This window comes from Oratosquilla oratoria, chromosome 5, assembly GCF_046742065.1.
Source record: "Oratosquilla oratoria isolate Oo_2021 chromosome 5, ASM4674206v1, whole genome shotgun sequence".
NCBI classification, from domain to species: domain Eukaryota; kingdom Metazoa; phylum Arthropoda; class Malacostraca; order Stomatopoda; family Squillidae; genus Oratosquilla; species Oratosquilla oratoria.
The window spans coordinates 80,208,728-80,225,839 of record NC_134781.1 but is presented as its reverse complement, the minus strand read 5'-3'; the positions used below and the strand labels follow the sequence as shown (position 1 = coordinate 80,225,839).

The 17,112-nt window shown below is 39.5% G+C and overlaps 1 protein-coding gene across 2 annotated transcripts in view; it reads right to left on the bottom strand.

Moving 5' to 3' along the window:
• Positions 1 to 1,026: 1,026 nt before the first annotated feature.
• rho-5 (rhomboid-5) overlaps positions 1,027 to 17,112 on the bottom strand; it is a 109,363-nt gene continuing 93,277 nt past the window's right edge. Inside the window, exons 10-15 of one of the 2 annotated variants that reach the window (XM_076185525.1) lie at positions 14,003 to 14,164; positions 11,571 to 11,597; positions 10,233 to 10,321; positions 8,352 to 8,592; positions 5,981 to 6,081; positions 1,027 to 1,615 (exon numbers count right to left, since the gene is read on the bottom strand). In XM_076185525.1, coding sequence (XP_076041640.1) covers positions 1,027 to 1,615; positions 5,981 to 6,081; positions 8,352 to 8,592; positions 10,233 to 10,321; positions 11,571 to 11,597; positions 14,003 to 14,164 — 1,209 coding nt within the window. The remainder of the gene's footprint in view (positions 1,616 to 5,980; positions 6,082 to 8,351; positions 8,593 to 10,232; positions 10,322 to 11,570; positions 11,598 to 14,002; positions 14,165 to 17,112) is intronic. The other variant, XM_076185527.1, reaches the window with a different exon arrangement.

The following is a 17,112-nucleotide window of genomic DNA, read 5'->3' as shown; positions in this document are numbered from 1 at the left end:
CATCAGTTACCTAGAATGCCTTTTGACAATTCATGTATACTGAGAATTGACAGTAACATATAGTATTAATAATGATTATATTCATGATGACAGTATAACGATAACAATATCAGTAATGATGAAAATGGTCCATCTCTTTCCTTCAAATGTTGAAGAGCTTCCTGGATGTGCTGCACTCACCCAGAAGAGCCATCACCACCACAACCACCACCACCACTTCCTTCTGCTCTCTTGGGACCGACACGGTGGCCTTGATTGTTCACTTGCTCAGATCTGGTGCCACTAAGAAAGCTACGTCTGCTGCCGCTGACTCCTTTGCACCTTTCACTCTCCCAAAGGGCATAAAAGCTTCAGATCCACTTGCTGTGTTGCTGATCCTGTGTTCCCATGCAAAGGGCAATGCCACAACACCAAGAATAAGGCCAGTATGTACAAAACCACATGAACAGTAGTTATGAGGAAGTCAAAGGTCATCGTTTATTTTCCACATAGGGGGCCAAGATTTTATTTTTTCCATCCATTTCACTCTGGTAAACATGATGAAAGGGAAGTGGCCATGCAATCAGTGATGTCCTCGTACATACCCAAGGGGTGGATGGGAAGGGAAACTGGGAATAAGAGGGTTTCTGGTAACAACAATGATGGGATGGGAAGAGGGAGGGGGGGGGTCATGCATTGTTGATGTCCTCATACACACCCATGGGGTGAAAGGATTGAGGTACCTAGGGAGGGGAGGAGGAAATGAGTGAGGGAAGGGATCAAATGGTGGAAGGTCCTTTGTGGCTACTCTCCTCATAACTAAAGTTGAAGCACTTTTGTTGTCATGACCCAGTAGCAGTGAGCTGAGAGAGGCTGTGGTCCTTGCTTCCCACTTATCCCAGAGAATGGATGAAAGAAAACGCTACACACTGGTCACGGGGACATCGGCTGTGTCCATAATGCTAATGGCAACGCGGGTTACGAGGTTGGCACGTCGGTGACTGCTGACAGACACAGGTCCAAAGTACTGCTCTGAATTTCAGCCTCTCATATTAGCTCTAACTTTTTGTCCAAATTAATATTCTGTTCCGCACAAAAGTCTCGTGTTAGAGGGATACAGTTGAGATATTCACAGATCTTACACTCGTAGATGGGTGTAACATAGAAGAGGATGATGAGGGCCGTGAGCATCACCACGACGGCCACCAGACACACCCAGATGAGCAGCACCTTCCTCCGCCGGTCGTACGGCCCGAAGGACACGAATGGGAGCAATGCGTACGACAGCAGGAACCCAAAGATGAAGCCAAAGATGTGGGCATAGTTGTCCACCCACGGCAGGAGTCCCACGATGAAGAGCATGACAGTGATCCCTAGCAAACGCCCTAAGGCTCTCCAGGGGCTGTGCACAATCTGCCACGAATTGATCACCTCCACGAAGAGACAGGCAAGCAGACCAAACTGGGACCCTGAGGGCCCAACCTCGGCCCGGTATGGCACAAAGATGGCAGAGGCAAGGTTGCCAGCAATGCCAGACACGATGTAGATGATGCCAATGCGCAGGGGACCCGCTAGCTTCTCTAAGTCTCGCATCAGGTAGTATTGCAGAACCACTGTGATGAACAGCTGTACAATACTGGAAAGTGGAGGAAAATATATTCAGCATGTTAATTTGTAAGCAAATCGATTAAATATAATGGAAGTCCAAAGTAGCATATACCTATAAAACAAAACTATATTATTCTAGTTTTACTAAAGACAAACATGCTAAATCCATTTATGTAAGATTATAGTATCTAAACATATAATTACTTTCCTGTATATGAATATATTTCACCTATTACTGTAAAATAGCAGAATATGAAGATTATATGTATAAATATGGTTTGGACACAAGGAAAGAATGAATGAAGAAAAGTTAGTAAAAGAGGTGTGGAAGGCAGAGGTAGGGGGAGTGAACATTATGGGGTGACCAAGGATAAGATGGATGGATGGAGTAAAAGGGGCATTGGGAAAGAGGGGGATGTCTGCAGAGGAAGGACAGGAGAACACAGAACTCTGCAGGAGAACACAGAAGATAAGTGTGAGTGGGGAATGGTTGTGTATGGGTGATGCTGTGATGCATGGAAGAAAGCAGGTGGAGGATGGGGGGGTTGGGGAAGTATGTGTGAGCAATATTTTGATGCAGCCCAAAGGGATTTCTCCCTGTCTTCTCTTCTTCTGCATGAGAGGATGGAGAGAGAGGGTTGCCAATTAAACGAAGCAGCCTTGCTATGGATGTGCTGTGTCTTGCTGCATTGCTCCTGACCCAGGGCAGTGGGCGAGATGCAGGGATGACCCGTCATCCAAGAGGAGCCAAGAAAAGAGCAAGGGAGGGGTGGTGAACGGGAGTGGAGTATTTGGGGATAAAATGGGTGGGAGTGGATTTATGCCTTTGACTTTGGCTACCTCCCTTGTAAGGGGGAAAAAGCCATTGATATTGTATGTATGCATGTGTGTGTGTGTGTGTATATATATATATATATATATATATATATATATATATATATATATATATATATATATATATATATATATATATATATATATATATATATATAACAAAATCCCTTTCACCTTATATGAGAGATGGCTAAGTCAAAGCATACATCTACATACATAGAGATATCCAAGACCTTTCCTCCTTATGAGAGGATGTGGATAGGTCAATGCTCACACCCAATTCATACACAATAAAGCCCATTTTACAACTCTCCCATTCCAACACCTTGTGGATGAAAGGGCACAAAATGGATTTTTATATGTATAAAGAGGTTATGAGCACTGACCTGACATTATATCACAAAGAACACTTAGGGTTGATTCACACTATCGGTCCGGTCGCGCTCCACTCTCGGTCTGCTCTCGGTTCTGAGGCATTCACACTATCGGTCCGCTCTCGCTCCCGTCATCGCCCCTCCCTCGATACCAGTAGAAGTCTTACCATCAGTTACGAAGGAAGTGTGACTTTTCTGACGCCGAGTTGGCAATATTCGCTATTGCACTTGATGAAGAAGAAGAAGAAGGAAAACAAAATAGAAAAAGAAAGAGATTGTGGGTTCATCCTATGTTGCAAGATAGGAAGACTGAAGGAGAATTTCATACTCTGTATCCTCGTCTTATTGATGATGAGAGTAAATTCCACAGCTATTTCAGAATGAACAAAGGAACATTTGAGAAAATACTATCCAAAATTGAGGATGACTTGAAATGTACAAGAAGATGCTGCACTTCCTGGCACTGATGTGCTTGCACCATACGTTATAGTGGGAGATGAGGCTTTCCCGCTGAAGAGAAATTTGATGAGGCCCTACCCAGGTTCACAGACTGAACATAAGATAGAGAAGAGGATTTTTAATTATAGATTATCTAGAGCCAGGAGGATAGTTGAGTGCACATTTGGTATTCTAGTGCAAACCTTCAGAATATATTTAAGGAAACTTAAAGCTATGCCTTCTAACGCTAATGCAATCATTACAACATGCATACTTCACAATCTGATACACCCAAATGCTGTTGCATTACCAGATACTGTTGTCATGCCTCCATCAAACACAGTACGTCTAATGAGAGGAAGAGGGGGAAATGCTACAAAGGAGGCTTTTGGCGCGAGAGAAACACTGAAAGATTATTTCAGCTCCCCAGCTGGTTCAATGCCTTGGCAAAATGATAAAATATAAGTAGACAAACAAACTTGTGTAGGAATATTTGTTGAGTGAGCTCAGGAGATGCATTTCCGCAGTGGATAATAGGTTGTTATTATACATATGGAATTTCTTTCTTCGGTTAATAATGCGTATTTTTTTCTCTCAGTACCTTGGCAATATGATAAGTATGCAAACATTATCACTGTAGTGCAGCGAAGTCAGGTCATACAGCTCTGGTTTACCTTTTGACTAATTCTATTAGCATTTCATCTAAATCCACAAAATTAAAGTAAGTTTTGTAGGTTATATTGTATTCAGTTGGTGCTTATGAATATCCTCGCTGTACGCATTGTCATTGTATCAGTGATAAATAAAAAGAAAATGTATTTTTATCATTTTTCTAACTTTCTCATGATCCCATTGTGGTGTTTCCTTTGGATTATCCATGGTTTGGTAGGACAGAGGGTAACACTACTTGCTTATATGAAGGCTGAATCTCGACTGGAGTGGAGCAGGACCGTGGCAACTGAGTTCACACTGGCGCTCACGGTCCAGTCTCGCTCCAGTAAAAATATCTTTTGACGGAACCGTGACCGGAGCGAGACTGGAGCGAGAGCGCCAGTGTGAATGCTTCCATTGAAATTAATGAGACAATATTGGACCGGACCGAGAGCGTAGGGGGAGTGGAGCGCGACCGGACCGATAGTGTGAATCAACCCTTATAGTAACCAATGACATAAACTAGGCATTGAACACTGTCCCTAGACACATACAATCCAGAAAAGATTATTGTGACATTCATAATAACAACAAATCGTTAACAAACTTCATAGCAGGAAGACAGTGTAGAGTAACCCAAAACAAAAACAAAATTGGGAACAAAAAGATTATACAAACGAGTTCCCCAACATGCAATGTTTTATAACTTATGCTATTTAATCTTTTCATGAGTGATCTCCACACCCCTTCATGAAACTTGAGACAAAAATTATTATCCTTTCAGAACCTTTGCATATACCTTACCAACTACACTTAAAAAGATTGATCCCTTTAAAAATACTACATTCTTATTTGTCCCCTTTTCCTTTGTATAGTGGAACTACACAGGCACTCCTCCAGTCCACTGGAATATTTCCCTCCCTTAGGCACACATTAAACATACATACATACATATACCAAAGGCTTTTTCCCCCTTACAAGGGGGGTAGCCAAAAAGAAAAAGGCATAAAAACCATTCCCACCCATTCCATCCCACATTAAACAATTTCACTATAACTAATCCTCACTCTGTCACACTCCATGTGACAATCATCTCACCCAAGTCTTTTACCAGCTTTTATCTGTCTCAATGCTATTTGTACCTTACCTTCTCTTTTCCTGCAGCCCTATCATTCTCTTCTCCCATCACAGTCATTTTCTTGGCATCTCCCAATGCCGCAATGAAAACTTCCCTATCCTATTCTACATTCGTTAAACTCTGAAATACTTGACCCATCTTCCTTTCTACTTTCATTTTCAGTAGCATCTGTCTATCATTACATACATACATACATATATCAAAGGCTTTTTCCCCCTTACACAGGGGGTAGCCAAAAAGAAAAAGGCAGAGAAACCACTCCCACCCATTCCATTTCCAATATATTCCATCAGCCCATCTCTTACTCTAGCAGTGAGATCTCCCAGCACCACTATGTTTATATTTCTCTCAAAAATATCTACACTTATTTAAATCAATCCAGAACACTTCCCTTTCCTCTCTATTTTCTCACTACCAGGGCCATGTGCATGCACTATAGCCCGTATCTCATTCCAATTTCACCTTTTCCTCTACTATCCTCAAAGACACTTCCCTCAAATCCATCATACCTTTATCTAGATCAGTCATTCTCAACGGTTGAAGATTTTTGAGCTCTGGGGGGGGGGGGGGGCAAAAAACGTCACAGGTATTGCTTCTAACTGACAAATTTTAAGCCTAATATAAAAGATCTAGCAGCGAAGCACCAGGCCCAAGGATCTCATTAAAACAACGTGAGTAAAACATTTTAAATTAGTTGTTTATCATTGTTGCAATGATTTTTATTATTATTTTCCAATTAAGGGGGGCGATCCTTTTTTTTAATTGAAAAAGGGGGTGATATGGCTAAAAAGGTTGAGAAACCCTAATCTAGACCATCATTTACCAACAGTGACATTCCCTCTCCTGCCACTACTCACCCTCCCAAATTCCAACTCACCCACACTCGACACTAACACATCCATCTTTCTTCTCACATACTACCAATCTCTTCCCTATGAAATGACAAGGAAGAACATACCCAGCATGTATAAAAAGTGACGTCCAAAGGCGGTAGAACTGGTCTGGGACGTCGGGATTGTGGAATGGAATCATTCCACATACGTTGTTCAAACAAGATACCTGTAATAAGAAACGGTAAATCATCATCAGCAAGGTTGATATACATGCATTTGAAAACAATATGAATAAATTACACTAACACTTAAAGGCATCATATATTGCATTATACAGACCAACAAAAAAATAAATATAAGCTATGATCAAACAATAGGCATTAACTTTTTAAATAATTTTTTCCCTTCTGTCTGATAAAGAGAATAAATCTATCTTAACCTCTTCCATATGATGATGCCTACACAGGTGTCATGAGGTGCGAGTGGCTTTATGAGGATGCCAGTGTTGGTGTTTTGATTATATTTATTTTGTAGTAGTTGCTGAGTGACCCTCGAATTCTGTGAACTAGCTTGATCACATTTTCTGTGTTTATTATTACTGAGTGAAAGAGAGTGAGTGATACATCAGTGACTTTATATTTTATAATGCAAGTATTGTGATCCATCAATCATCATACATCAGGCATCCAATGCTGCACGTGAGAATTTGACTCATATTGAAGAGGTTAATGCAACCCTATTGGGTAGTATAGCTTCAAGAGATCGAAAATTACAAATTATGATATAGACAATTGCAAGTTCTGATTGCATGGATCAACTGTTTGAGAAATCATTCTTTTACCAATTAAAAGTATTGTTTCTTCCTCCAGGCTTACACACACTTACACCCACTTACACACACATATCCACACACACTCACCATCTAGTACAAATAATGTAATTTTCCAGGTGTCTACTACAGTGGAAGATCCTTCATTACATAAGATTTTCAGGACCCTTTAAAGTGTGTAAGGTTTCAGATTATATTATTCCTAGGAAGTCTCACTAATAACTTCGTCCCATATTGGAAATGAAGACAGTTCCTAATGAAATGAAACATGACATAAAAATCATCTGACTATATTCTATCAATTTTAACTGCAGCTTTTAAGTGTGGCTTGGTGAGACTGTGCTGCTGCCATATCACTCCATCACTTCCCTCAGAATGGGTTGCTATCTCTCTCTCTATATATATCTTGGGTGGCATCGTCACATGAGCCACGTTGCCTAGTGAAATGGAAAGTCTACAGATTCATTGTCTTTTCCTCAAATCCCAATCCATTCCTAACACTATGCAATCATATTATGAATATACATATACAGACGCTCCTCTACTTACGTTCATTCGTTTTACGTTTTTTCGATTTTACGTTTGAACCGACTGTAAAAAAAAATTGTAATTTTTTTTTTTGTGAGTGAATTTTTGAGTTTAGCGCGCTCTCTGTAGTACGAGACGTTCAAACGATACTTACGCATGATGCTGCGTCCATTGTTTACATGACACAAATGACAGACTGAACGTGTCTGCCTGCCTCCTCCTCCTCCTCCCCCTCCTCCACCATCTCACTTTATGTTGCTTGAATTTAATTTATTTGAAATTAATGTTATTATTTTACAATGTTATGTTTATAATTAATGATTTAGGGGTGTTTTATAAGATACGGTAATAGAATTTATGGATGCATAGTACAGTATGAACGGTCATATATTACTGGAATGTACAGTAAAAACTTACGTTCATTTTCACGTTACATTCGGCCGTTCGAAACGTAACTAAAACGTAAATTGAGGAGCATCTGTATATATATATATATATTCCAAATAGATAACAAAGAGACTAACAGTGGGACAGACCACTATGCATAGATCACTGCTAGATATGCGAAACAATGGGGGTTTTCCCAGGCAATGCCAATGGGCTCAAATTAGAGTTGACTGACTTAAGCTATTATATTAAGAGAAATATTTGGCTCAGTATCCACAAAGCACGTCAAAACAGGGATGAATAAATTTAAAACGAATTTTACATGTTTTCTTGTCAATTATCCACCACTTCTTAAGTAAATGTTAAATCATTCAAACAGCGAATATACTGATATACATTCTGAAGCTCAAATTTATAACATTTCAATTTTGTATGTATTTCTTTATAAACACCCACTAAAATCTCTTTATCCAAGCACACTAAATCTACTCATACTTTAAGCCATACAGTATGCAATGTTCTGGAAACTGCCCAAATTTTCCAAGCTGTTATCAATTCTATGACTGAATTTTTCTGGAATGATGTAACAAAGATTTAAAACATCTCGGAAAAAACCTGAGAGAGTCCTTCATTTAGCAGCGGTCTTGAAACAGATACTGCTGACAGTAGTGTGGTAATAATGACGATAATGACAATGGTAATAATGACGACGGTGATGATCCATTCTACAAAAGCACACTCCATCAATTTACCTGAGCACAGAGGGTTGCCTCCTCATGAAAGTAGCCACGCACAAAGTTGCAGAACTCCCGCGTGTGGATACGACACTCCCCGTGAATGCCGATACAACAGGGGTGACCTATGACCTCGCAGGCCATATGCTCAGCAGCATTGATCTTCTTGACAGCAGCAATGCGTTTCCGGCATATGGGCCATTGCGTGATGTCATCTGGCCACTCGTGGGGAGGCACCGACGCCGGTTCTTTACAATAACTGCAGGAAAGAGTGTAGCAATGGTAGATCATAAGGAAGGGAAAGTTTAACAATTGGCAACCTCAATATAAAGTATCAATACTGAGATCAAGTATATATATACATGTATATATATATATATATATATATATATATACATATACATATATATATATACATTTATATATGTATATATATACATATATATATATATATATATTGATTAAAATCAACTGCGCTAATAGATTTAACTATTTTCAGTTGTATCTTCTTAAGTTTAAGGAAGGACTTCCTATCAACTTCATTCAGCTTATGAACGAAATCATCCATGGTGAATGTGAAAAGAAAGGCGCTGGTGAATGCCGATGGTTTCTATTTGATGTGTAACAGCATGTAAAAAACTGTTGACAACGACACCTAAAACTTCGGAGTTTTTTCACCTCGATAAGAGGCTTCCTCAGGGTGAGAAGGACTTCGCCTCTACACCAATGAAGTCCTTCTCACCCTGAGGAAGCCTCTTATCGAGGTGAAAAAACTCCGAAGTTTTAGGTGTCGTTGTCAACAGTTTTTTACATGCTGTTACACATCAAATAGAAACCATCGGCATTCACCAGCGCCTTTCTTTTCACATTCACCATGGATGATTTCGTTCATAAGCTGAATGAAGTTGATAGGAAGTCCTTCTTTAAACTTAAGAAGATACAACTGAAAATAGTTAAATCTATTAGCGCAGTTGATTTTAATCAAAATTGTCTCCGTGAGAACCTGTGCCCTAGAAATATATATATATATATATATATATATATATATATATACATATATATATATGTATATATATACATATATATATATATATATATATATATATATATATACATACATACATTATATATATGTGTGTGTGCAAGAGTGACCACTGGGAAAGACACTAAACAAAGCAAAGTGCTTTTGTATATTATGCACTTTGCACTGAAGGTGTAATATATAAAAATGTTTTGCTTCATTTAATTTTTCTTTCCCAGTGTTTACTCTTGCATAACTGACCATAAGTTACCAGGGTTCTTATTAGCATATATATGTACATATATATATATATATATATATATATATATATATATATATATATATATATATATATATATATATATATATATATATATATATATATATATATATATGTACATATACATACACATGAGTTTGAATGAAGGAATGGCAAAGTTAGATTGACCATAGGGAATACAGAGATAGGACCCTACAAACACAATTTTTATCCTGTATACTACAACAAGGCAAATAATTGCCAACAGGCCTTATTGAGATGTGGCTGAATCCAGACAGTCACCCACCCCACACTCATCTAAAAACAATCATCCACTCCTATCTTAGCACAAATATAAGCCAGTCATATATAACAGCAATTCAGGACTATAGCCTAACTGATGATTTTTAATCATGCAAGTAGTGGTAGGGTGTTCTTCAAAGAGTAAATTATATACAGTTATTACCGTTTCAATATAGTTTGCTTTACATCACTTTTCTGTCTGGTGCTAGACAAATTTATGAACCACTGTTACTTTAAAGGAAGATAAAAATCTTAAGAAATAAGTAGCACATACCAATAGACATCATCAACTGATTAAAGGCTATATTGTCCTTACTTTGGGTCTTGTCCACAAACAGAGCCTGAGAGGCGCCCATCTGGTCCTTTGGCCAACTCACTCCACTTTTTCCACACCGATAACGTTGTCTGTAGGTAAAAAAAATAATGGCTTAGCAAATCATCCATAAGAATAAGAATCACACACTAATACTGAATATGGACATTAGTCTTTTTCATACATCAATTCCTCCTATTGATGATAAATTGTAAAAACTGGAAGAAGAAGAAGAAGAAGAAAAAAAAAGGAGAGTTGGAAATTGATGAGGGAAAGTAAAACTAACATACATAGTCATTAAATTCCAATATAAACAATTAAGGTGCAAGTGCACTTCTGCCTGTCGGTATATAGAAAACAGTACATCTCCAAATACACTGAAAAATTCACTTAAGATATAAAACTAATGCCCAGAATGTCTCTAATCAATCACATACTATTGTGAAATGTGTCGGTAAACAACTTATGTAAACAAATGTACAAGATTAACTTAAACTATATATATTTAATAGTGTGACCACCACTCCATTAACCTCATTTAAATAATCATCTTAACTGATCTATCTAAACTCTTTCTAGTACCGGTATATTGTGACAAATCTGACAACTTGAGCATTTTCTTCTGGGAGATACCAAACCATTCTAACCTTTTCAGTGCATTTTATGACTGCTTATTCCAAATAATACCAGACAATTTTATTCAGTTGAAAGAAAGATCTCAGTACCTAGATGATTAAAAATAATCTTGAGCCTATTTTGATAAACCCTTCAGCTGAGTCTCACAAAATTAACTATTTATTCTATCTGGTACCAACCAGTACTCTTATTAAACTGAGGAGAACACACCTCCACAGTAAAGAGGTAAAGATGATGAAATTTATCTATCTATATACCAAAGGCTTTTTCCCCCTTATGAAGGAGGTAGCCAAATCAAAAGTCATGCACCCACTCCCACCCACCACCCTTTCCTCCCTTTCATTTTAGCTCCTCACAGATGAAGGGTTATCCTCGTATCCCACCCACTGAAGATGAAATGATAAAATACGAGAAATAACAAAAAAGAGCAAGAAGTTAAAAACAAAACAAAAAAAATTGCTACAAGTTAAAATAATAATCCCAATCTCCCTTATATCTTTAAGTACACAGTACTTAAATCAAGAGCAAGATATTCAAACACTATGAAAAACATTCACTATAAGTTTAAATAATAATCCCAATCTTCCTTATGTCTTTAAGTAGGCAGTAAGAGACATTTATTATGCTGAAGTTAAAAAAGAAAAAGAAGAGAAAAAGGAATAAGGAAATAACACCGAATACAGGATGAAGAAAAGTTTGCCTTACCGAGTCCATATCTCCGTGACCAAGAGGCTTGAGAAGAAAGCAAAGCAAAGTTTAGACTTTCCACATCTACAAAAATACATACCCACACTATTCTATAAAGGGTTCCACTATAACTACACTCACATTATTTTGTACAGGGCTCCAAAGCAATTAAACCCATATCATGTATAGGTTTTACAATGATCATAAACTTTTGAGCAGAGAGAGAAAAAAAAAAAAAAAAGCACAACTGTATTTGTTAATCATATATACCAAAGGCCCTTTCGCCCACATCATACACAAATAAACACATTCAACCACCCCTCCCGTCTCAGCACCTAAAGTATGGACAAAGGGTCATCCTGTTCTGTAACATTCCTTGGATTACAGGCAATGTAGCATGAGAAAACTCTACCTCAGCAAAGTCCAACAGCTAGAGTCAGTTTACCCTCACTGCTTCATCATATGGTGATCCTCCTCCTCATCTACATGTCTATCTACCTATATACCAAAGGCTTCTTTCCCCTTATAAAGTAGATAGCCAAGTCAAAAGCACACACCATTCCCATCCACCACTCCTGAAGGGTTTTCCCAGTCTCTTGCCCACTGGCCCGGGTCAGAAGCAATGCAGCAAGACACAGCATATCCACAGCAGGGCCACTTCACTTACACAGTGACCCCACCCGTATCTGTATGTATATTCATCTATCGAAAAACCTTTTTGTCCGATAAGAGGGTTGCAGAGTCCAAGCATAAACCCATACCACACTATCTTCTGTTCATCTGAGGTTAGCACCTTGTGGATGAAGGGTTATCCCTGCTCCACCCCACCTCCTCATCCATTTGCAATAATTCACGAAGCAGATTAAAAGATCATCCCTTTGAGCCATGTCATCCCTCAATTCTCTCTTGCACTCTTCACAGCTCAACTGATATTCCACATGCATCCAAAGTCCCCTTCACCCCATCCACCCTCCTCATTCTCAGTCTTTCTCTCAAGCTTACTCTTTCCACACCCACTTTGCTAGTTTTCCTAATTCATTCTTTCAATATGTCCAAACCATCTCAGCAATTTCTGATCTAGCTCATCTTATACATTCATTCCAATCCCCATTCTTTGCCTCACCACCTTTCTTGAAGCACCTTTCATAATTCTCAAACAACCTTAAAAACATTCAGACTAGGACCAGTGGTGGGTACCTGTACATCGCTGTCCTGCAAACTGGACAGCAAATCTGACCAATTTCAAAATCCGTCAAACCTTTCACTTCCATCAGGAGGGGCTGACACTTTCACTTCCAGCCTGAGGAGCTGACACTCACTCTTTGGGCTGGGCCCAAGATCTCTCTCTATCAATTTCAACTGTGTTTTATACTTTTTTACACATGGAAAGCTGACAACTAGTGATTGGTCCCTTCCCACTAACACACTCAGTTACATACATACATACATACATATACCAAAGGCTTTTTCCCCCTTACAAGGGAGGTAGCCAAAAAACAAAGGCATAAAAACCATTCCCACCCATTCCATCCCTAACACACTCCACTCCCCTTCACCCTCTACCCTCCTTCTTATCTTGGCACTTCACACGCAATACAGACTTTTTTTTTTTTTTTTTTTTCAAGAGAGGTCTGTGGGATGACCCATGGATTATTGCCAGTCATTGTGTGGCTGCAGGTTTTCACTTGGTGAAACTCATGGTAAAAATTAATTTATTAGTTAATTAATATTCCGGCTTTCCCTCTCTGCCTCCTTTATATTCCAGTACTCTGCTCCATACAATGCTGTGGGTACACTCACACCTTCATTCATCCCTAAATATCTATTTCTCGTAACACTTTTCGCCCCACCCACACATGTATCTGCTTCCTTCACTATAATTCACCTCTGCATCCATTCCTCCATTCACTGTTACATGCAAACCCGGGCAAATAAAGCTCTCCATGTCCTTAAGCCTCTCAGCCTTCATAGTCACATTCAACCTACCCCCATCACCATGAGATGATTGAATAGGAGGCTATTGATGTGTGGGCTGGTGTATTGCTGGTGAAGGATTAAGTACAGTTATGTTAAGATTAAAAATCAATATTAGTGAGTTTCTAATTGACAAATCACTGAAGAGGAAATGTATCTAGGCAGCAAGGTATTATTTCTGTTATATTTTTGTTTAGTCTTCTTCATGAAAAAAGAATGGCTTGTAAGGAAAGACAGACACTTACACACAAGCTTTTATGTAAAGGTGCAGAGTTTTTTGTATATGTATTCAATGTTCCTCTAAAACACCTCTAACTGTATTATGTATGCAAATTATTATATTTCATACTGATCTGTGACAAACACGTGCACAAATTTAACTTTAGAAGTTTTAATCAATTCCTGTAACTGGTGTTAAAATTATAACAATCAACGCTTCCTAGTTCTTATTTTGTACTAGTTCAAAGTGTCCTTACCGAGCATTCCCTTTTAGAGGATTGTACACATCCTGAATCATCATTTCGTATGCAACAGCCCGTTTCTCTTTCCGTTCTTCTTTGCTCTTCTATATGCCGAAATATTTTTTCATCTTTTCTCATACAAGGTGCAAATTTTGCTCCTAAATGTATTAAATCAGCCTGGAAAATAAATTATTGTGATTAATCTATGGAAGTCTTTCAGCAATTTTATGTGCATACATAGTGCAAATTTTGCTCCTAAATGTATTAAATCAGCCAGAAAAATAAATCATTGTGATTAATTTATGGGAGACCTTAATGCTAGGGTAGGAAATGGTCCAATTGATGGAGTGGTTGGGAAATGTGGAGTTCCAGGAAAGAATCGTAGTGGAGAGTTGATGGTGGAAATGTGTCTAGAGAGTTGATGATAGCATATACAGTGTTTCGGAAGAAAGTCAAGCATAAGTACACATGGGAGAGGGTGGTGGATGGAAGGGTGGTAGATAGAGCGTTGATGGATTATGTAGTGGTAAATAGGACTATGATAGGAAGAGTTAAGGATGTACATGTGCTAAGGGGAGAGGGTGGGGGAATATCAGATCATTTTTTGGTGGAAGGTAGGTTGAGAGTGGAGGATAGATGGAGAAAGAGGAAAGGGACAAAAGGTAGGGAGGTGCTTAGAGTTAACTCTTTAAATGAAAAAAAGAAAAGGAGAAGGAGTACAAGAAGAAGCTGAAGGAGGAGTGGGAGGGAGTGAAGGATAGAGTAGAGCTAGGTGTGGAGGAGGAATGGGGATGGTTCAAGGAGGGAGTCACAAAGTGTGCAAGGATGGTGTGTGGAACAAGAAGGACAGGAGGAAATAGAAGGAAGCGTTCACAGATTGGTTACAAAATAGGACGAGGGAGTCATATGAGAGGTACAAAGAAAAGAAAAGAGAAGTAAAGAAAAAGGTAAAGGAGGCAAAGAAGAGAGCAGATGTGAAGTGGGGTAAGAGTATGACAGAAAATTTTGAAAGTAATAAAAAGATGTTTTGGAAAGAAATTAAGAGAGGAAGAGGAGGTGAATCAAGTAGAGAAGAAAAGGTAAAAGGTGCAGATGGAGAGATGATAATGGAGGAGAAGGCAGTAAGGGGAAGATGGGCAGAATATTTTAAGGAGTTGCTAAATGTGAACGAGGATAGGGAGGGAAAGATAGTTGCAGTGGGAAATGCTAAGAAAATGAGAGTGATGAGTGAGGAAAATGGAGGAGAAATAAGGAAGGATGAAGTGAAGGCAGCAGTTAAGATGATGAAAGCAGGTAAGGCACCTGGTCTGGATGGATGCCATGCAGAATGTCTAAAAAAAGGAGGTACAGTGATGGTGGACTGGTTGGTGAGGTTATTTAATGTTTGCTGGAGAGAGGGTAGAATGCTGGAGGACTGGAGGAGTGCTTGTATAGTTCCACTTTACAAGGGAAAAGGGGACAAGTGTGAATGTAGTAGTTTCAGAGGGATTAGCTTGTTAAGTGTAGTTGGGAAGGCTTATGGGAGGATCTTGATTGAGAGGATTAGGAGAGGAACAGAGGGAGTAATTGGTGAGGAACAGTGTGGATTTAGGACGGGTAGAGGTTGTGTAGATCAGATTTTTGTGGTAAGACAGATATGTGAGAAAGCTATAGGAAAGGGGAAGGATGTTTTTTGGGCTTTTATGGATCTAGAAAAGGCTTACGATAGGGTAGACAGAAAGGCACTGTGGGAGGTTATGCAGATATATGGGATAGGAGGAAAGCTTCTGGGAGCTGTCAAGAGTTTTTATGAGAGTAGTAGAGCTTGTGTCAGGATTAGAAATGGAGAGAGTGAGTGGTTCGAGGTAAAGGTGGGACTTCGTCAAGGATGTGTTATGTCGCCCTGGCTGTTCAACTTATACATGGATGGGGTAGTGCGAGAGGTAAATGCAAGGGTAGTGGGTCAGGGATTGGAGATGGTTAAAGAAAATTGAGAAAAGTGGGAGATAAGCCAGCTGTTGTTTGCGGACGACACTGCACTTGTGGCAGGATGGGGGAGGGATTGAGGAAGTTGGTGACAGAGTTTGGGAGAGTGTGTGATAGAAGAGAGCTGAAGATAAATGTGGGTAAAAGTAAGGTGATGAGATGTACAAGGGGTGAATGTGGCAGTAGACTGGAAGTGAGCATTAAGGGAGAGCGACTGGAGGAAGTGGATAGTTTTAGATACTTGGGTGCAAATGTGGCAGGAAAAGGTGGAGTGAAGGTGGAGGTAGAATGCAGATTGAGAGAAGCGAGTAAATGCCTTGGTGGATTGAAGAGTGTAATGAGGAATAGACATTTGGGAATGGATGCTAAGAGGAGACTGTATGAAGGAGTAATTGTGCCAACAGCACTGTATGGGGCAGAAACTTGGAACATAAGAGAGGAAGAGAGAAGGAGTTTGAATGTGTTTGAGATGAGGTGTCTGAGAAGTATGATGGGGGTTACTAGGCTAGATAAAGTGAGAAATGAGGTGAGGAGATGAACGGGGGTGGAAAGGGAATTGGGAAATAGGGTTGATGAAAGAGTATTAGGATGGTTTGGACACATGGAAAGAATGAGTGAAGAAAGACTAGTAAAAGAGGTATGGAAGGCAGATGTGGAGGGGACGTCCTAGGATGAGGTGGATGGATGGGGTGAAGGGGGCTTTGGGGAAGAGGGGAATGTCTGTTGAGGAAGGACGGGAGAGGACCATGGAGAATGGTTGTATATGGATGATGTTGTGATGCATGAGGTGGAATGGGTGGGGGGATGGGGGGTGAGGTAGTATGTGTAAGCAAAATTTGACGAAGCCCGAAGGGATTTCTCCCTGTCTTCTCCTTTTATACATGGGGGGACAGAGAGCGGGGGTCACCGATTTAATGAAGCGACCTTGCTGTGGATGTGCTGTGTCTTGCGACACTGCTTCTGACTCAGGGCAGTGGACAAGGTGCAGGGATGACCCATCATCCAGGAGGTGCTAAGATAAGAGGGAGGGTGGAGGGGTGTGGAGTGTATTCAGGGATTGAATGGGTGGGAATGATTTTATGCCTTTTCCTTTTTGGCTACCTCCCTTGTAAAGGGAAAAAGCCTTGGTATATGTATGTATGTAATTTATGGAAGTCTTT